General features: G+C 34.6%; 2 protein-coding genes across 2 annotated transcripts; one reads left to right on the forward strand and one right to left on the reverse strand.

Annotated features, from left to right (window-relative positions):
* Position 1: 1 nt before the first annotated feature.
* LOC146748488 (ATP-binding cassette sub-family C member 4-like) lies at positions 2-7,927 on the forward strand. Its single transcript, XM_085505337.1, has 2 exons — positions 2-197; positions 2,532-7,927. The coding sequence occupies exon 2, from the start codon at positions 2,550-2,552 to the stop codon at positions 6,273-6,275; it is 3,726 nt and encodes a 1,241-aa protein (XP_085361463.1). The 5' UTR covers positions 2-197; positions 2,532-2,549; the 3' UTR covers positions 6,276-7,927.
* LOC100372947 (E3 ubiquitin-protein ligase RNF8-like) lies at positions 7,602-19,485 on the reverse strand. The gene is made up of 7 exons (XM_002741270.4): positions 19,378-19,485; positions 17,838-17,963; positions 15,981-16,892; positions 15,333-15,467; positions 13,901-14,111; positions 13,386-13,697; positions 7,602-8,857 (listed from the first exon to the last, which is right to left on the reverse strand). Exons 1-7 carry the CDS (start codon positions 19,459-19,461, stop codon positions 8,817-8,819), a joined length of 1,821 nt encoding a protein of 606 aa, XP_002741316.1. The 5' UTR covers positions 19,462-19,485; the 3' UTR covers positions 7,602-8,816.
* Between the last annotated feature and the right edge of the window lie 282 nt (positions 19,486-19,767).

Here is a 19,767-nt window from a genome sequence, read left to right on the forward strand (position 1 = left end):
CGCTCTTATCAAGATATGCACCAAACCGTTCATCATGCACGATGATCATACAGAAGTTCGATTTTGTCTGCTTCCGTTTCACGTTAGGGTTTGCCCAGTATACCTTTGACAACGCATTTGTTCTGAACAACGAGTTTCAGTACCGTTGAATTGGCGAGTTGATTGAAAAGTGCTTTCAATCTCAAGACAGCTACAAGGTTAGTGACCATCGGTTTTTGATACAAATGTCCGATCACGTTGACAACTTTCAGTAATATATCACCTATAAAGTAACTTGACTTTAATTTAATTAAATGATACTATTTATCGTCTATGCTACTAGACATGTACATAGTCAAATTCGAACGAATGAAAAACGCACAAAAATATATACCGGTAGTATTTTTGAATACAGGGGAAAACATGTACAAATTAGTAACTATATTGGCAATGTAGTCCCCGTTTTTATATAACACTGATATAATGTCAAAGTCCACCACCTTTGGCTATATAGTAATGTGATAAGTCATTGCTGCCATTGTATATACTGCAGTCAAACCTATGTTTAATAGTGACTATGCAGCTCTATATAAAGAGCATCTGTCTATAGTAACCACTTTTAGGCAGTCCTGGCGTAACTGTCTTTATAGACCACCTGTTTTATGTGACCACCCTAAGAATATGTTTGCAGGATAACCAGCATTCCATTTATTAAACAGTTTTTAATTTCCTTAATTCAAACTTTTTTGATTTTGATCAACTCAAATTTTTTTTTTTCACCACAGTAAATATTGTAACCCATAAAATAATAAGGTTTGACTGTATAATGTGCAGAGACTATTAGGTTGAAGTGATAAAAAATAATCTGTGCAGCCTAAATCCATTATATAGAATCATTACACTGAGTTTGAATGAAATCATGCAAGTCCATATAGGAAGAAACAGTTGTTAAGCTTTTAAAATCAAATTGTAAAACAAGTTACAGAGCATATATGTATTTCTCAATATTTAGTATTTGAGGATCAAATCAGCTAGTGAATGCAAAAAATAAAGACTTGTATGGAAACAATAAAAAAAACTTTAAAAAACAAACATGCACCTATAACCCAATATACACCTTACCAAGTTTGATCAAAATCCCTGCAGCAAACTCTGAGAAATGATTTATCAATGCTTTCTGTTCAATTGCTGTTCAAATTTCATTTAATTGTCAGTTCTGGTGGCCACTACTACTTCTACTGTTACCCTTTTGAATGCATGTTTATAAAGATTTTGAGGAAACCTGCAAAAGACTAATGGGTAGTAGGCATTACCAAATGGTTAATATTGCTAATGAAAGCATTTTTTGATTTGAATGAAACGTGAGAGTCTTCAAATGTAAATGTTAATATTTTATAAATTTCAATAAAAGCTGTTCATAAAATGGAACATACTTATATATAGACCAGCAATTTATATCCATTTATTTATTATAAACACATTTATTGATTACAAATATTTTTTTATGACCAATATTTTATTAATAGAAGTACATTGTATGTAGCTAATACAATGCCGGTTTACACCCTGCGTATGAATACAAGTGTGGCAAGTTAACAATCAGCATAAACACAATGAATTTACTAAAAAAAGAGAGTTTGTGTCATGAAACAAGTATATGTAAACAGTCATTGCTGTGTGAGCCTCCATATTCATATTAATCTCCTAATTGTTTGAGCTGTTGAAATTAAGAATTACACCCCCCACATACACAGCTTGATACATAATCCTTACACTGTGCTTATGTACGCAACTAGTAATTCAATTGTACATGGGTATAAATATATCAGTGCATATACAATATAATTATAATTTAATAGTAATAACAATATTCTATATTACCATAAGTTACAGTGTGCCCATATTTGGAATTGCGAATTCCTAATATGGAATGATTACACACATAAGTGTCCACTAATAATAAAAATAAACATGGCAGCCCCCAGGGTTTGACTGGACCCCATACAAAGAAGTTTGCACAATCTGTTCGAAACTTTTATTATTTGTATTTCGGCATTCCTATGATGTATCCTTTGCAGGAAAAGATGAAAAGTCGATACTCCCGCTGTACTGTCTTTGTGCATACTTTTTGTTTATATTGACCTTTATCAAGGATATTTCTAAACACTCAAAATATTCTGCTTGTTTCCATAAAGTTTGAATTTATAATGTTTTTATATTATGAAATTTAACTCGACCCAAATAATCAACTGTGTTAGTGCTCAAAAAACAGAAATTCATTGGCAACTAAAACATTGCCTATCTATGAGTTAGCACCAATGTGTACATTTTCAGTGGCAGCCATATTTACGTCTCTTGTAATAAATGAGATTATGAGATCATTATCTTTTTTATTTACCAGGCACAGCTCACGCGGACATAACCTTCTCTAGTGAGAACACAATAATAAAAGACATTTAGTACATGTAGGTGATGTATGTTATTTTAAAAATTAATAATAACATAGTGTCATTTGATGATGTCTTTTTATTCCTCTGTATATCATTTATTAGGTTATACATAAAAGTAAGATGGAAGAGGAAAGGAGGCCGAGACACAATCCAGAAGGCCATGCCAGTTACTTATCCAGCCTACTATTGACTTGGATGTCACCAATTATTCAGCTGGCACAGAGACGACCATTGACACATGCAGACCTGTATCAGCCTAGTCCTGATGACAATGCCGAGAAACTGGACCTGCAGTTTTATCAAGAATGGAGAAAGGAACTGGTACTTGCAAAGCGAGAAGTTCGATCCCCTAGTCTGGTGGATATGATTCGTAGAATTCATTATTGGACATTTTTCCTGACTGGCATAGTGGCATTTATGTCACACATTTTCACTATATTTTTTTTCCCTACATTTGTGCAGATATTTATTGGGTATTTTGACAGCTTTAGAGTGGAGCCAATCAAAAGTGAAGCAGCAAGGATATGTGCTGTGTGTCTCTGCATATGTTATTTCTTAAACTGTGCCTTAAACTGTCATGTCAGCAAAAATATGACAAGAGTGGGTCTGAAAGTTCGACTTTCCACTACTGCACTGATATACAGGAAAGTCTTACAGATGAGGAAGACTGCCAATGTATTTAATGAAAAACATATAGAGAAGTTGATGTCTGTAGATACCCATGCACTTGCACTTGGTTTTGAAAATTTACACTACATATGGCTAGCACCGTTGTCTCTTATTACCGTCTCTCGAGGTCTCTACAATGAATTTGATGGTGCTTCGTCATTCATCGTCCCATTCATTCCAGGACTTATTTTTATTGCCATAGCAACTGTGCTTCAATCAAAATTAATTAAATTATGTGCCAAAGTTTCAAGAGCATTTGAAATGAAATCAAATGAGCGTAATAAACTCTTGAGAGCCATTATTACAGGCATTCGTACTATCAAGACGAATTTGTGGGAGAAACCATACATGTCTCTCATGCAGAAAATGAACGATAACCAATTCAACAATCTACAAGTTCCCCTAATAGCTGTTAATTTACTGTCAAATGCGTCATTTTCATTATTACACGTTTTCATTATGTTTGGCATGTTTGTTGCCAGTGTTACCTCAGATTACCCAACATCTGTGGAGAAAATTGCATTGTGCTGTATTTATTTTCATATTCTTCAAACTTTTCTTGTTCAGAACTTTCCCCCAGCTCTTGAAAAAGCTGCTACAATGTTCTATGCAAGTCTTCGAATTGAAAATTTTCTTTTGTCTGAGATAACACCGAGAAGTACGAAATCCAAAGCCTGGATATACGGGGGCTTTGGCCAGGGTGGACTTGGTGTCGTATTTGATAATGTGACAGTATTAGAACCATCAGTGCAGAGAATGGATGAGGAGGATAGTCCCAGCGCAAAACTAAATGATGTTGACTTCAGCGTTTCTGAAGGTCTGGTATGCATCTGTGGTTCATCAGGATCGGGAAAAACAACTCTACTGCTTGCTGCAGCAGGTGAATTGCCAATTGCTAGTGGTACAGTGAAACTGAGCCATCTTCCAGTCTATATTCCCAAACAGGCGTGCATATTCAAGCAAAATGCTAGGAATAATGTTATCTGTGATCGAGAGTTCAATGAAGAACTGTACAATAAAGTGGTTGAAGCCTGCCATCTTCAAGATGTATTTGCAAAACTAGTAAATGGAGACGAGACAATTTTAGGCAAAGGTACCAGCAATTTGACACATGATGATTTAACAAAGATTGCACTAGCACGGGCATTGTATGCTGATGCAAAGATTTATCTTCTACATAATATCTTTGATCAGTTTAAACTCGATGAGGCCCAGCAGCTATTTGATAACTGCATTATAAAGTTTCTGAAAGGAAAAATTTGCATCCTGGAAACTAACAACAGTGATCATCTAAAAGCTGCTGAAAAAGTCATTTTTCTTGAAAATAGGCAAGTTTCTGCTATTGGCCTCTATGATGAAATGGTCAAAAAACAAGGTTTACAGATAATGATGAAGGAAAATAAAGGACGCAGACAAAATGGAGTCGAATCAGCTGATCCTTTCAGTGACAATTCCTCACTGTCTTGGCAGGCTTATAGTCAAGTCTATGGGGTCAATCTGTTGACTTGTGTACGGCTACTATTTGTAGGAAATGAATGGCCATTAACAGTATTGTTCTTCATCATGTCCATCACATCACAGGTGTTGTATCACATGTCAGATGTCTTACTGTTGAGTTGGGCTGAATACCACGATGCAGTAGTTATCAGTCCACCGCGCTTTGCCCATCTCCAATTTCGCGTGGAGCGTACAGAACACAGGCACACACTTGACAACTACTGCACATGTGTCTTTGTCTTTGTCACCCTGGTTCTACTTACAAGTTCACTCTTTATTCTTTTATTGAAGCGAACTTATACAAAGGTTCACCATCTTGTACTTAGCAGGATTATCAGCGGAGCACCATCGCAATTTCTGTCTACCGATACTCTTCATAATTTCATGGGCCACATTACGGCCGTTGACCAGCAGCTAATGTTTTTCCTAGCTAAGGTTCCAGGATATTTATTACCAATATTTGGCTGCTGCACAGTAACTATTATTTTTTGCCCAGTTTTCAATATTCCCATTGTGGCCTTCACTATACTCTCATTTTACTCCGGGAGTAAATTTTTGAAAACATGCCGAAGCATCTCACAACTTGAAGAAGAGACCAAATCATGGTTGGGTTCACACTTATCCAAAACTCTCTCTGGACTAGAAACTATCAGAACATTAGATCTCTCCAATTCCTTTCACGCCACTTTCCTCAACTATCAGAATAGCCTGGCATCGACACTGTTAGTCAGCATGACAGCCAAAAGCTGGCTTTCCATGCATATACACACACTTAGCTTGATTTACTTAGGGATTTTTACAGCATTTGCATACAGTAATCATAGTCAGTTCACTGCTGTTGAAATTGTCATCATTTTGGTCACATTTTGGTCTACTGTGGGTTCTTACACAGAATTTCTGTACACTGTGGCAACACTTGAAAGGGAACACTCTAGTGTAGATAAGTGTCTTGAGTTCGCTGGCACGAATGTCAGAGAAAATATCATAGCAGTTCATACAGAGAAGAAACTTGGTAGTCAGTTATTGTTCACAGACATCAATTTCGAGAGAGGTGGAAGCAAACTGTTATCGAATGTTAATTTCTGCATTAGTGAAGGTGAGAAAATAGGTATACTTGGTTTGTCAGACAAGAGTAAAGATGCCTTCGTCGATATTTTAATGAAAATCACAAATCCAACAAAAGGTACTGTCTCTATCGATGGAGTGGATATGTCCAAATTGCACAGTCAGAGCGTCCGCAGAGCAATCACCCACATCCCAACAAAGACGGCGCTCTTCTCGACCACATTGCGAAACAATTTAGATCCTTCACACAATTATTCAAACACTGAAATCTGGAAGGTGCTTAATCAGGTTGGCTTGAAATCAAGAATAGAGTCAACACCAAACCAACTGAATTGTGATGTGTACAGAGATCTAAAGTTGCAGGCAGGAGAACTTAGCTTAGTGAGTTTCATTAGGGGAATTCTTAAGAAAAGTCCAATTGTCATAATAGAGGACCTGCCACTGCTTGGTGAAGACTCTGCTCGAGAGAGACAGTTACTGCTTCAGATGATCAACAAGAAGTTTTGTACTGCGACCAAACTGATTTTAACCAACAAGCCAAACGCCGACCTGTTAATTGACTGCCAGAGAATTTTACAGGTTAGAGATGGTACATTCCATGAACTTGGCAAGTAACTAGAATCTGTCTCTCAATAGTTTGATACAATAGACTGGTTTGTGGTTCACGGGATGCAACACCTGGTTGTTGTGTATGTTGTAAATTATATTTTGTTCAACTTTGTTACGTGTAAACTTCAAAGGTATTATGGATGCTGACAATAAAGTTAAAATGGAACAAAAGTGAAACTGATAGCCAGCACATTTCTGCAGAGTGGTGGTAAATCAAAATCAATACCCCCCCCCCCTTATCACTGGTAGCTAAGCAATCAGCGAGCCCAAAACTTATCTACTCATTATTCATATCAATCTCACATTTTCTAACTTTTTTATATAAGCTGCGTGTGCTATTTTATATCATGATTTGTTCTATTAGAAGTAAATATGCTTACTAAAAAGCTTGGTAAAAAAACAAATCAATACAAGCTCTGGCTTCTTAATAATTTTACCAAGTCCAGGACACAGGATTTGAATGTCTGTCCTTGTAATATACAAGTATCTTTAGTCTATGCCTTGCAACACAAACACATGGAACACCTATGTACCACAAAGCTATGAAATTTCCATTCATTCCATACACAGAAATTAAAGTTTATTCATAAACATTTTAATTCTTGGTTCTACATCAGTGAAAATACAATATGTATTAAATTATGTATTGTTATGCATCTGTTGCAGTAAAAACTTGAGTTGATATTGTGTTGTAGTAAGATATTGTTAAATAATGTAAATTGTGTGTCAACCATGTTTATCAGTGTTTTAAAGATGCAAATGAGGTTTTCATCTCAGTACTAAAGGCAATAGTGTCCATTAAATTGAAAATTCAGACTCTGGAAAGCATACATCACAAAATGTTCCTCTGATGACATCAAACATGTTGACATTGTCTGGATTTTCTTCTGCAAAGTTCTCCCAAGAGCATTGTAAAGTAGCTCCCCTCCCCAACTCGATAATTTTGGATAAACAATAGAAGCTTAGTTACGATCTGTAATTGATTTAGGTGATTAACGTTTCCTACTTAGTCCCATTAGCCGATACCTCTGCTGTCTGTAGAACACTGTTCTATGACTAAATGGTGTCTACCTATGCAGATACATTTAATAAATTCTGTATTAAAGTCTCACTCCGAGATCATCTCTTTATTATGTGAAACATATATTGGTATGAATTGGGGGGAATAATTACTGCAGTCTGAAGCAAATCTTTATAAATTCATACTCTGTTGAACACTAACAGTATTATCAAATGAAATTTGAATACGCTATCAAATCACACATTTCAGAACATGAAAATATTACACATGAAGATCCTAATATATGAATGATTTTAGAGTGAACCTTTAAATAGAGAAAAAACAGTTTTTATTTAATTCATTGTCATTAGCCTTTAATTGCACAGAATCATGCAAAATTTAAGTAAAACCTCCACCAATTGTTAAGTTTCTATTAAATTGAAGATATAATTAAAAACCTTGTACTGCAGTCAGTGTTTATTGTAAAGATCCTTGCATTATGCAGAGATATTCTGGCAGAGGAAACACTGTTATTGCTTACCTATACAGACAACCCTGTATTTAATAGTGACTACCTTTATATTAAAGACCACCTTTCTGTAAGTGACAAATTTGTTTCAGTTTGATCAACTCAAATAAATGTGCCTTTTTTGCAACATTACCATCTCATTATTTTCTAGATAAATATTATGACAAATGTGTGAGTTGGCAGTAATATAACCCCTATATCTAAACCATGGGTGGTCGCTATACACAGGTTTGACTCTATAGACTGTTTTAGATTACCATGGTACAAAGGAACACTTCATATATGACATTGTTATAATATATAAAGAGGCCATCCTTGCTTTCTAGTTGCAAGTGTAATGTATAGTAGAATGAGGAAGTGTGCAAAAGTCCAGTGAGACCAATATGATAATACCGATACATGCATTAACAAAATACATTCTAAAATAAATAGTTATTGAACATGTTTCTGTAAAAAAAATACATAATGGTTTACTTCTCCCTTGGATGAAAATCTGTTTTTGTGGCTTGCCACTTTGAAGTAAACCCAAAAGTATGTATCTACACCTAGTGACAGTAAAAATCAGTAAAAGTGAAAATCATTACCTCTACAATAAATTTAATGGCTTGGCAGTGTTCTTTTGTTAATTAAATTGTAAGGTTTTTAAGGTAGAACACTGACTAAAATTGGGAAAATGGTTAGATTGAACAGTACAGCAAATTTCTATAAATTGAAAAAAAAAATGCAAACAAAAATGACACTTCAATGGCAGCGCATTTTGTTATTTCTCTGCAGTGCCCTTTTGTGTCATTATCAAATGGTTAAAAATTGAAAACAGAAACTTAGTTCACAGAATTTAGAAGTCAAGAAAAATTGTAACTAACACCCATTTGAATTTATGAACAAAATACATCGCTGATATGTTTGTTTCATAGAAAAATACAGCATATCCTAAACAAGGTATGTAGGAAATTAAAAAGACCCTGACAGACTTGGTAAAAAGACACATAAAAGATTTATTCAGCACCATACAGCCAGACTACCTGAAGGGGCACCCAGGAGCCCAGTGACCTGTTGAACCTGTGAATAAAACAGAAGACTTATAGATAGAATGACACTTTATATTGAACAAAGGCACTTCTTTTTACTTGGTGCATACATGCTCTGAGGCAATGGGCAGACTTGAAAAAAAAAAAGGCACTTATTAAATAATTTATATTAAGGAATTTTATTTTTAAATTATCTTTTTTTTATAAGTGTCAGGTTTCTGGCCTTTAAAAACTTTTTTTTTTTTTTTTTTATATTTAATAAATGAATACATCTTTCAATTTAAAGTCTATTATATAGTAATGTCAAGAATTCCAAGCTAATTTCCTATTTTTTACTCCCGTTTCCGAAACACACAATGTGAGTCATTGTGGTTTATGTGTGTGTTTGTTCCACTTATATCTCCAAAATGAATTAACAGATTTCAATAAAACTTGGTGCATACATGCTCTGAGGCAATGGGCAGACTTGCTTAGTTTTGTTGTTGAAAATGACCTAATTTGCATATTACTTAGCAAATTTTATTATTTTCACATTTCCAAAGTACTACACCTGACAGATATCAATCAAAATCAAAAAAGTGGTTCTTGAGTTCTAAGTTTTCTTTGATTTGTATTTTGGCATGCATGCACTTTTATATATAATAAGTTCTGTCACCAGTGTAATTGGAATATTTGATCAAATCTGAGGTTGGGAAACCCCTAGGAACTTTTGATATTCATTGTGAAAGTAACATTGTACTTTCTCAGATATGTAGACTGGATTCATTCAAACTTTGCAGGAATTTATGTAGTACTCCTCAACCCAACCCCAATTTTTTGCTCAATTATTTCTTAGACATGAATAGATGGATTTTGTCTTTTATATATGTGGCTACAATTTTGAATTATATATTTTACAGTATACCAATATAGCTTTTACACAGCGCCCTCACACAGTACCAGTATTGCATCAACCTGTAGGTGGCAGTATATAATTTTACTTGTCAGGTATATTAACTAATAAATATCTACATGTACATGTAGACAAAATGAAATATTTTAGGATACCATATTTACTCTATTATATGCTTATTTCTAACAGAAGTGCATATAAACCAAAAGATGCATTAATTGTACACTGAATCCTTCAAATACGACTTTGTTTTGACCATAGTTTTTGACTCCCATGTGCGAAGCACAAAATGGGAGTCTTTGCAGTTAGTGTGTCTGTATGTGTGTATGTGTGTATGTGTGTGTGTATGTGTGTCCGACTGTTCCACTGCTATCTCAAGAACCATACATCGGTTTTTGATGAAACTTGGTGCATAGATGCTCTGGGCCAATGCGCAGATTTGATTAGGTTTTGGTAAAAATCCATGCTCGTTAATTACCTAATTTGCATGATAATTAGCTAATTTTTAGCTGTTCTATGACTGTTCCACTGATATCTAAAGAACCACTCATTGGATTTTGATGAAACTTGGTACATAGATGCTCTGAACATATGCGCAGATTTGATTAATTTTTGGTAAAAATCCGTGCATATTAATTACCTAATTTGCATGATAATTAGCTATTTTTTAGTGGTTCCATGACTGTTCCACTGATATCTAAACAACCACTCATTGGATTTTGATGAAACTTGGTACATAGATGCTCTGAACTAATGCTAGGTTTTGATTAGTTTTTGGTAATAATCCGTGGATACTAATTACCTAATTTGCATAATGATTAGTCAATTTTCGGTTTTTCCACTGATATCTCGAGTACTAATCATCACATTTCAATGAAACTTGGTACATAGATGTCATACGACACTGCACAGACCTGATAGTTTTTATGGTAATATCAGTACATATTAATTACCTAATTTGCATAATTAATTAATTTTCAGCATTTGATATAAGTAGTTAGCATTACATTTCAATGAAACTTGGTACTTACATACTCAAGGACTATGCAGAGATTGATTGTTTTCAATAAATATTTGTGCATATTAATCACCTAATTTGCATAATTAGTTAATTTTCAGCTTTTCCACGGGTATCTCAAGTACTAATCATCGCATTTCAATGAAACTTGGTACATAGATCCTTTAGGACTATGCAGAGACCTGATTAGTTTTAGGGTAAATAATTGTGCATATTAATTACCTATTTTGCATAATTAATTTTCAGCTTTTCTACTGATATCTAAAGTACTAATCATCACATTTCAATGAATCTAGAATTATGCAGACCCAATTAGTTTCCGGTAAATATTTGTGCATATTAATCACCTAATTTGCATAATTAACCAACTTTCACACTGATATCTCAGGTACTATACATCACATATCAATGAATGTACATGGATGCTGTAGGACAATAGACAGACCTGAATAATTGTGGGTTAAAATCTGTACATATTAATTACCTAATTTGCATAATTAACCAATTTTAAGCTTTCACACTGATATCTAAAGTACCGTAAAAACTCCAAAATTTCGACCGGTTTTGAATAATTGGTGTTAGAAATGTGACGTGTTTTTAGAGTCAAAATGAAGGTGCATTTTCGGACGGTCGAATTTTTCAGAATAGAAATCAGCAAATGAAAAAATGGGGATGATAGACAGTGTGCTTCATTAGTTTTTAAAAAATGCAATGTCCGTCAATTGACGTAAACTTCCTCATGTTTCACGGTAAAAGCAAAGGTCGTGGCCGAGTTGTAACCCAAAATCTAAACAAAGTCATCAATCAGTGAGTATTATGACAAGCAAAACAAAACATCAAGACGCGGAGAAGAGGTCAGCACAAAACTAATAGGTCAAAAGACAAAGCTGTCTCACACTACCTAGGAAAACTTGCGAATGTTCGAAGTACAGGTACCCATTGGACAAAAGATACACGGAAGTTTAGCAAACTATCTCCCCGACCCAGTGCAATGTATCCGGTTAGAATCAAAGCTCACGTGTCCCTTATTTGAGGGACCAAATTCTGCCGTAAATTCGCCCTTGGATTAAAAAATAAAATGGGATTTAAGAAAATAAAATGGGACTTTTAAGGTGTATTTTGGCGTCATTTTTCGGACATTTCAATCAATCCTGCCGGCTAAAACAGAGTAAGTTTTACCGTAGTCATTGACGTCTGTCTATTCAAGAGTACACGTGTATGATTTTTATCGTGACTAGCGTGAGCGGGTAAGCTTCCTTTCGAGAATGAGCTGTTATCACTGTGAACAATGTTAAATTATTCTTCAGATGACCAGTTTATTTTTTAAAAACAACTAATTTTTTTATTTAAAAAAAATCATGCCGTTTTCGCATCAAAATCCAAGCCAAAATATCGTACTACAACATCAATCTCTTCCACATTGCATTCAATAACATTAACATATTTAAATAAGCTATGGTAATTTGAACACGTTGGCATCATCCAGCTTTTTGATTGGTTAATTAGCGATTTGACCTATTTGACCTAAGAGAACATGGCGGATATCCTACAGCATCAAACGTTTATACGAGACCGGAATCATTCGCTTACGATGAAACTAAGTTGACTTTTATTTGGATTATTTGTATTTCATAACCATTCAACAAATTTATTTTGTGTACATTATTATAATCACTACTGAGTACAGTAATAATCAACAATTCAGAAACGCAGCATGCCGAGATTTTTGTGTTTGTTTTTATTTGAAACTTCGTTTATTTAGAATATATTTTCGTTACCAATAAAATAAAAATCTCTCAGTCAATCAGAAACCCGGATTCATGCCTTCGAGGAAGGTCCCGTTTGAACGCTCACATCGTTTTTTTTTTCGTTTGGGGGAAAACTAAAACTGGTCGCAATTTTCGAATAAGAATGAGTCGGCAATTTTTAGTGGAGTCGAAAGTTTGGAGGTAAATAAAACACTGAAACCCGGCAAATAAACAGGCGGTTGAATTTTTAGAGGGGTCGAAATTTTGGAGTTTTCACGGTACTAATTATTCCATTTCAATGAAACTTAGTACAAAGATGCTCTAGGACAATGTACAAACTTAATTAGTTTGGGGTAAAAATCTGTTCATATTAATTCCCTAATAAGCATAATAATTCATAATTTTTTGGTTCTAATCACATTTCAATTAAACTTGGAGACATAGATTTTCTGTTACATTGCGCAGACCTCATTAGTTTTACACTCAAATCTGGTCATATTAATTTTCTGATTTGCATAATTAGTTTTCAGCTAAGTAATTTCGAATTATATTTAATGTGTCTCCAATACTTTCAGCACATGGGAGTTCTTTCTAAGCTTTCTTTGATTAATACATGCAATACTAAATAAGCAAATGCAGTATCTTTATATAGAATTAACACCAAATCTATAAGTGCTTTGTGAGACACTATATATCTGTTTTTAACTATGTGTCACCAAGCAAAATTTTGAGATACTGAGATGTACCCTTGTCATAGGAAACAATGATGAAATGCCCTAAAACAGACAAAACATGCTATTGTCACTGTGTTAAATTGATCTAGTTTTGTGATCCCATAACATCATTACATTAACCTGGAAAAAGTCTTCCTTGACCATAGAATATTGATTGTAAAACTTACCACAAACATAACATCTTCCATAACCACCATAAATAGCATCAGAATCTCCTTCCACATCAGAAGAGTCAGAGTTTTCACCAAACTCATCAGAGTTATTATCACTAGATATATCAATCGGACTGTTATTATTATCATCATCATCATCATCATCATCATCATCGGAGTCACTGTCAATCACGACCATGTGTGTACGTGATCTTGTTGCTGGTCCACTTGTCCTGGCACTAATGGTAGTTGTCTCATCACCTGTTCTATGACTGTCAGATTGTTTCTTTGGAGATCGCTTATGAGCCCCTCTGTCCTGTGTGTTTTCTGTAAGAAAATTCCCCCAAATCATTAACGGCAACAGGGTACAGTCAAGTATAGTTTTTTTTTTATTGATATAAATATAAATTTTGTACAGGCTTACATGGAAGTTTTATTAACCAGGTTGCTAACTTAAAAGTAGTGGGTTGTATATTAAGCCTGTTTCCAAGGAACTTATGGAACTTGATAATGTTTTTAAAAATCCTTACTTTTCCTTTCAGCAATCAGTTCCAATCTTCTGGTTTTAAGCTCATCACTTAGGTTTTCCACCATTTTATCAATATAACTATCTAGCACGATGGATTTATTGCGACTTGTTACTTTGGCTCTACATACAGGACAGTCACAATGCTTCTTGGTTACCAGCCATTCCGTTATGCACCAATTACAAAATGAATGCGAGCAACTCAATGTAGTAGCCTAGTACAGAACAAACATTTATGAATAAATTCTCCTGTAATTTACACAGATTAATGAATTATTTTCCCCTGGCAGGAATATTGTTATTTTCTATATACTTTGCATGTAGCTCAGCATCAGTGTTTCTCCACAAAAGGTTTTAGTTGGGCCATTAAGTGATATGGTCACCTGATTACTGTAAACACCCACCTACAAACGTAGATTCAGCTGAAATGCTTGAAGTGTTCTTCCCATAACAAAAGAGTAGATGCCCGACCCTTCATTTCCCAAAAATGAAAATTCTACCTGTATTTACATTCGATTTATTTTCATCTTGAAACAACATGAGGAATTGAAGATATTGTCACAAAATGAACAAATCTGAGAGAGGTCCACCTGAGGGACCTATATATATATATAATATAAAAGCAATCGAACTTGCTGTTTTCAACAAGAAGTTGAAAATATCACTTTTCACCAAAAATGACAAAAATATTCATTAAAATTAGAGAATTAAAGATGTCATCAGGAAATGAACAAATCTAAGATAGGTTTACCCAAGGTACATATACACCAAATATCTGAAAAATCAGACTCAACAAAGTTGACAGCAGAGCTAAAAATAAACACAGTAACTTTTGTATCTGATAGTTGACAACGACAATCGTAGTAGCTGAAAGTGTAAGTATTGTGATATTTAATTTTCCCATGTTCTCAAAACTATTAGTGTTTACCAATTATTGTCTCATTCTAGTGTGAAGGCCTTAGGCATGCTAAATGTAAAACAGGCTAACATGTCAATTATCTTTCAAGTTCTGTTATGTGTTAATTTGTGACATAGACATAGAATGATGGCCTATTAGCTGATCATGCTACATGCATGCTAACAATATACGTGTATCATTTAACGATAGAATAGTGCTGGTTTTTGATCTGGTTGTCATTTTCATTGGAATTTTTAAGTCAGCAGGTCACAGTGATTTTTGTAGCAGTGCACATCAAGATCTTTAAGATAATGAGTCACAGAGATAGTCATTACATTTTTATTTCATAAATGCTGCCAAATAATCATAAGAAAATTAATAGCTGTCAGTGTCTTCAATTCAAAATTAAGTTTAGGGCTTGGGAGATAAACCTGAAATTGGCATACAGCACTACAATTACATGTATCACTACAAGTACATTCATATAATAATATTTATATCATATATTTCAATCACTATATGTACAAACCGCTCCTACCTCAACAAATAACTCATAGCAGAGACTGCACTGTAACTCATCTTCCATGACGTCTGCTACATTCTGGATCGCCTCTTCTTTGGCTTTCTGGATGCTCAGCTCTTGTTGCTCTTTATCCATCTTACTTTCTTTTAACTGCATGCACAGAACAGTTGGCAGAATTCAATAAGAAACAGTGAAATGCTACGACGTTGTGAATTGAATTCCCAGACGATCAATTTGTATAACATCTAGTTTACAAATGTCTTTCAACATTAATAGTAATTGACATAACCAGAATTCTCATTGTTTCTTGAGAGTGCAAGCACAGCATTGCTGTGGTCACTGTCAAGCATGGTAAAACCACCAGGCCTGGGGAGTACTATGCGATACATAATGAGAAAGAGCAAATACCGGGTATAACTGTTCATACATTGGGAAGTCCACAACATTATATCAATATGAACATATCTCAAACATGATATTTAGTTAATTCCCTGTAACCTGACAAATAGACTGGAAGGCATTTATTTGGTATGGCAAAAAAACCTTGATTTAGCATATACATTTCATTGTGCGTCTTGTAGTGCATTGTAAAAGAATATATATATATACACACAAATTTGTGGTCTAACTTCCAAATTTTATTATAAATATCTGAAACCATACCTGACTTTCCAGGACAGTGTATTCCAATTCTTTCCTAGATATTATTTCTTCCAGTTTTTCTTTCTGTTTCTCCAACGTAACTTGTAAATCCTTATCTTTTTCAACCAACTTCACTTGTAATTCCTTTTGTAAACTCTCCTCTACTTTCTTCTTCTCCAGTTGAAGTGTGTCCCTCTGCTGTTTTAACTCCAGCAACATTTTTTCTTCCTTCTCTTTCAACTGAATTTCCATGAATTCCTTCATTTGTTTCTGCAGCAGTTCTTTCTCTGCTTGCAATCTCTCTTTCTGCTCTTCCACTTCTTTCAACATCTCCTGTTCTCTGAGTTTTAATTTCTCCTCTAACTGTACCTTGGCATTTTCATTTGCAGTGAGAACAGACTGCATTCTTAGTAACTGGTGCTCAGCTTCTTGGACTTTAACCTCAGCTAGATTTTCCTGTTCTTTCAATTTATTTTTCATGTCCTGAAGCTGTTTTTCTGAAAGATTGACTTTCTTTCCTTTAGTTGGACTAGACGATCCAACAGTAGGCACAGGCCTTGAGTTTTCAGAAATGTTTGAAGGTCCCGGTTCTTGACTGTTTTGAATTTTATATCGTTTAGTACTAGGCTCACCTGCCCCAGATAACTTACAATCTTTTTTTCTTGTGGTGTGACTTTCAGTATTGGTATCACAACTTTTCCTCTTAACGCCATTCTTTTTATTTGCTGGTTTATTTGGTTGCAATTGCTTCTTTTTATTAAAAACTGATTGTATTTCCTGGGGTGTATGTCTCTCTTCAATAAATTTAAAAACAAATTCTGGTGGAGTTTTTTCATTTGGCTTTTTTCCGATTTGGACAATGTCATTTTCTTTGACTTGATGGGGTTTTAATGGCTTTATCTTCTTTCCATTGATAAAGATTCCATTTATACTCTGTTGATATAATTAGTTCAGCCATTTTAATTAGTTCATGTACATATTTACTTTCAAAAATTAAAATATTTCACACAAGATGGGGAGACACATCACTGTACTGAAATAAAATGTGTATTACTGTAGAAGCTGAATCAAAAACATAAGCAGCATTGTTTTGAACAATTGAGAACTGAAAATTCACTATTTCTCACATGTGTAGAAGCCACATCCCCACATGTTACATTGTATCATTTAAATTAGAGCTTATACTTCTAATACAATTACAAATTATAAAGTAGGACATTCTTAAAAAATAAATTGCACCTGCTGTGTTTGAGAGCCATTGGTCAGAACTCCAGTGAGATAGATCACCATGGAATACAATACTGAAATCTGGACACCGTCTTTCCTTTTATACACCTTGATATTATCTGTTTCAGTGGCCAACATTTTGTTGAAAGCCTATTTTTTCCAATGATAGTTCAGTCGAAAGTATTTACTTTATTACTGTACTTGCTGTATTACTGTAGTCAAATTAAGTAATATTCATGCATGGGGACAGAGCATGGGGACAGAGCATGGTGACAGAGATCTATATTTCAGAACATAACCCAAACAAACTTTTGACAATACCTCCTAGTCAGATGTAATCAACAACCTGGTAAAAAAATGTGTTTGACTTATATTAGATCTCTGATTTCATTTAATCTGCACCAGAGAGAATTGTAAGCAATAATTTCATCAATTTGGGTGGTACATGTAGTTGGATACTTGAATAATGATAAATTTGACTCATTTGACGAAACATTATACCCCAAATTTTTGTACATGTATAAGATGATTGGAGTCACATAAACTTTTACATATACATGTACATGTACATATATGCTGTGAATGCACATAAATTACAACAAATACAATAACCATAGAACATGGGAACATGAATGTCAGAAATTAACTTACTTTATTATCTACAACTGTCCAGGTATTGTCGTTATCTTGAAATATTGCATGTTTTCTGGAAATCATTAATGGTTCTTCATCAGGCAGTAATTGCACAGTCACATCCAGACCTCTACCTAAAGTAACCTGAGAGCATCAATGAGATCCCACATTAGAAATTGGTCTACTTTGAGTCTAACCATGGAGGTAGAAAATAGAAGGAGTGAGGACGCTATTGTTTTCGCTGGTTTCATGATGCTTTGGAGTTGTTTACTCAGTACACATTTTAATTAGTTGGCAAACACGCTGTACAATGTCACTGTTGATCGGCTTAGGTGTTTCGGCTATATTCTAAAGCTTTGGGAATATTCTTGACGCACTGCGCCTGCCCAAACAGACAACAGTAATACAGAATACAGCAAGTATACTTAATGCCCCAAAACTATTGCAACAAAGGGTGTGATTTTCAACATCTGCACAGTTCTGCCCACTGATGAAAACTGCCCGTCAAAACATCTTGTTATAAACTTATCATGTATCTTTAAATTTCACTGCAGAATTTTGTGGAATTTATTTTATTAATGTCTAAAGTTGGACGACTCATCCTCTTGGAAGGGTCTGTAAGCAGAATTCCCGGTACCTACTACAAGTGTGAAATAATCTTTGTGATTTTTCTGATCTACTCTTGATTCTTGTGTAAATAAGCGGCTATCATCATGTAGATAAAACAACTTCTAAATAAAAACGATAAGTGGTTTAACCAGAGCAAAGACAAAGGATGTTTATAGGATTAACACAGGCTTAAATAGCGTCCTCACTCTTTCTCTTTTCTACCTCCATGGTCTAACTTTGGAAGACCAAATGAATGTCTGTGAATTTGGTCAAATGAATTTGATCAAATCGCGCCATATTATATAATTGTTGTTTTTCTTGTGTTTTTTTCTCATTTTGTTTGTTTGTCTTCCCATCTGTATTGCATTTTATTTAAAATCCTAGGATTATTATTATTATTTCAATTGAGGTTTTTAAAGATTAATCGAGTTTCTCGTCATTAATATTTTCCATTAGGTCAAAACAAAGTACATCCATCACATTTTATTATAGCAAGATCCACTCTTTTTTTTAGCTCCATGATACACTGCAGTGTTTTAGTGGGCAACCAACGACCGAATGTAAATATCGCCCACTCTTCAAACGCCGTGGGTTCAGGGCTAGGTTTCCTCCCCGGGTTTACACATGGGTCAACCAGTCCGTGGTCAAAACATGTTGCAAAACAATGCATGCAGTAAAGCAAAGCTCTGCGTGTGATTAGGATCATACGAACAGACATTTATCCCCAACTACGAAAGCCTAGACCTCTGTCCGTAAGATCATGACCAATGATATGCAGGAATATCAGAATAAAAAAATAACAATGTAAAAACGGCGATCAAACCTGAAACTAAATTCAAAGTGTGATCGGAGTGTGTAGAAAGTTCGCAATTTTGATTGGAACTATTTGTCTAAGCTTATTGGGGTTATATGGGTTATCCTGGTATTTCGATCGGTCTCTAAAACTTACTTCAATGCCTGATGGTAACGGAATATACGACAAGTCGCCGATTTTTTCGCCCAGGCGTTTCAAACACCAGCAACTAGCCGCCATTATGGCAAACCGCGTACTGCAGTGACGTCATCACTTGTTGTATACACAAAATAAGTAGGGAAGACCGTGTGACGTCATAAGCCCTCAGCTGACTTGCTTTTCTGTTTTCGGTAAATGCAGTCAATCAATGTGTCCTGTATTCTGGGCAATTCATAACAAAGTGTTTTTATCCTCAATTTGCTTTCCATTGTCATTATGAATATCATTATCCCGCTGTTTTTAAAAAAAATTATTCAATTTCTTGTGAACTTCACTTATGATATGTTGAAGAAATCTCACTTTAAAATATAATTTGGTTATAATAAA

Source organism: Saccoglossus kowalevskii, chromosome 2 (genome assembly GCF_978046115.1).
Source record: "Saccoglossus kowalevskii chromosome 2, keSacKowa6.1, whole genome shotgun sequence".
In the NCBI taxonomy this organism is placed as follows: domain Eukaryota; kingdom Metazoa; phylum Hemichordata; class Enteropneusta; family Harrimaniidae; genus Saccoglossus; species Saccoglossus kowalevskii.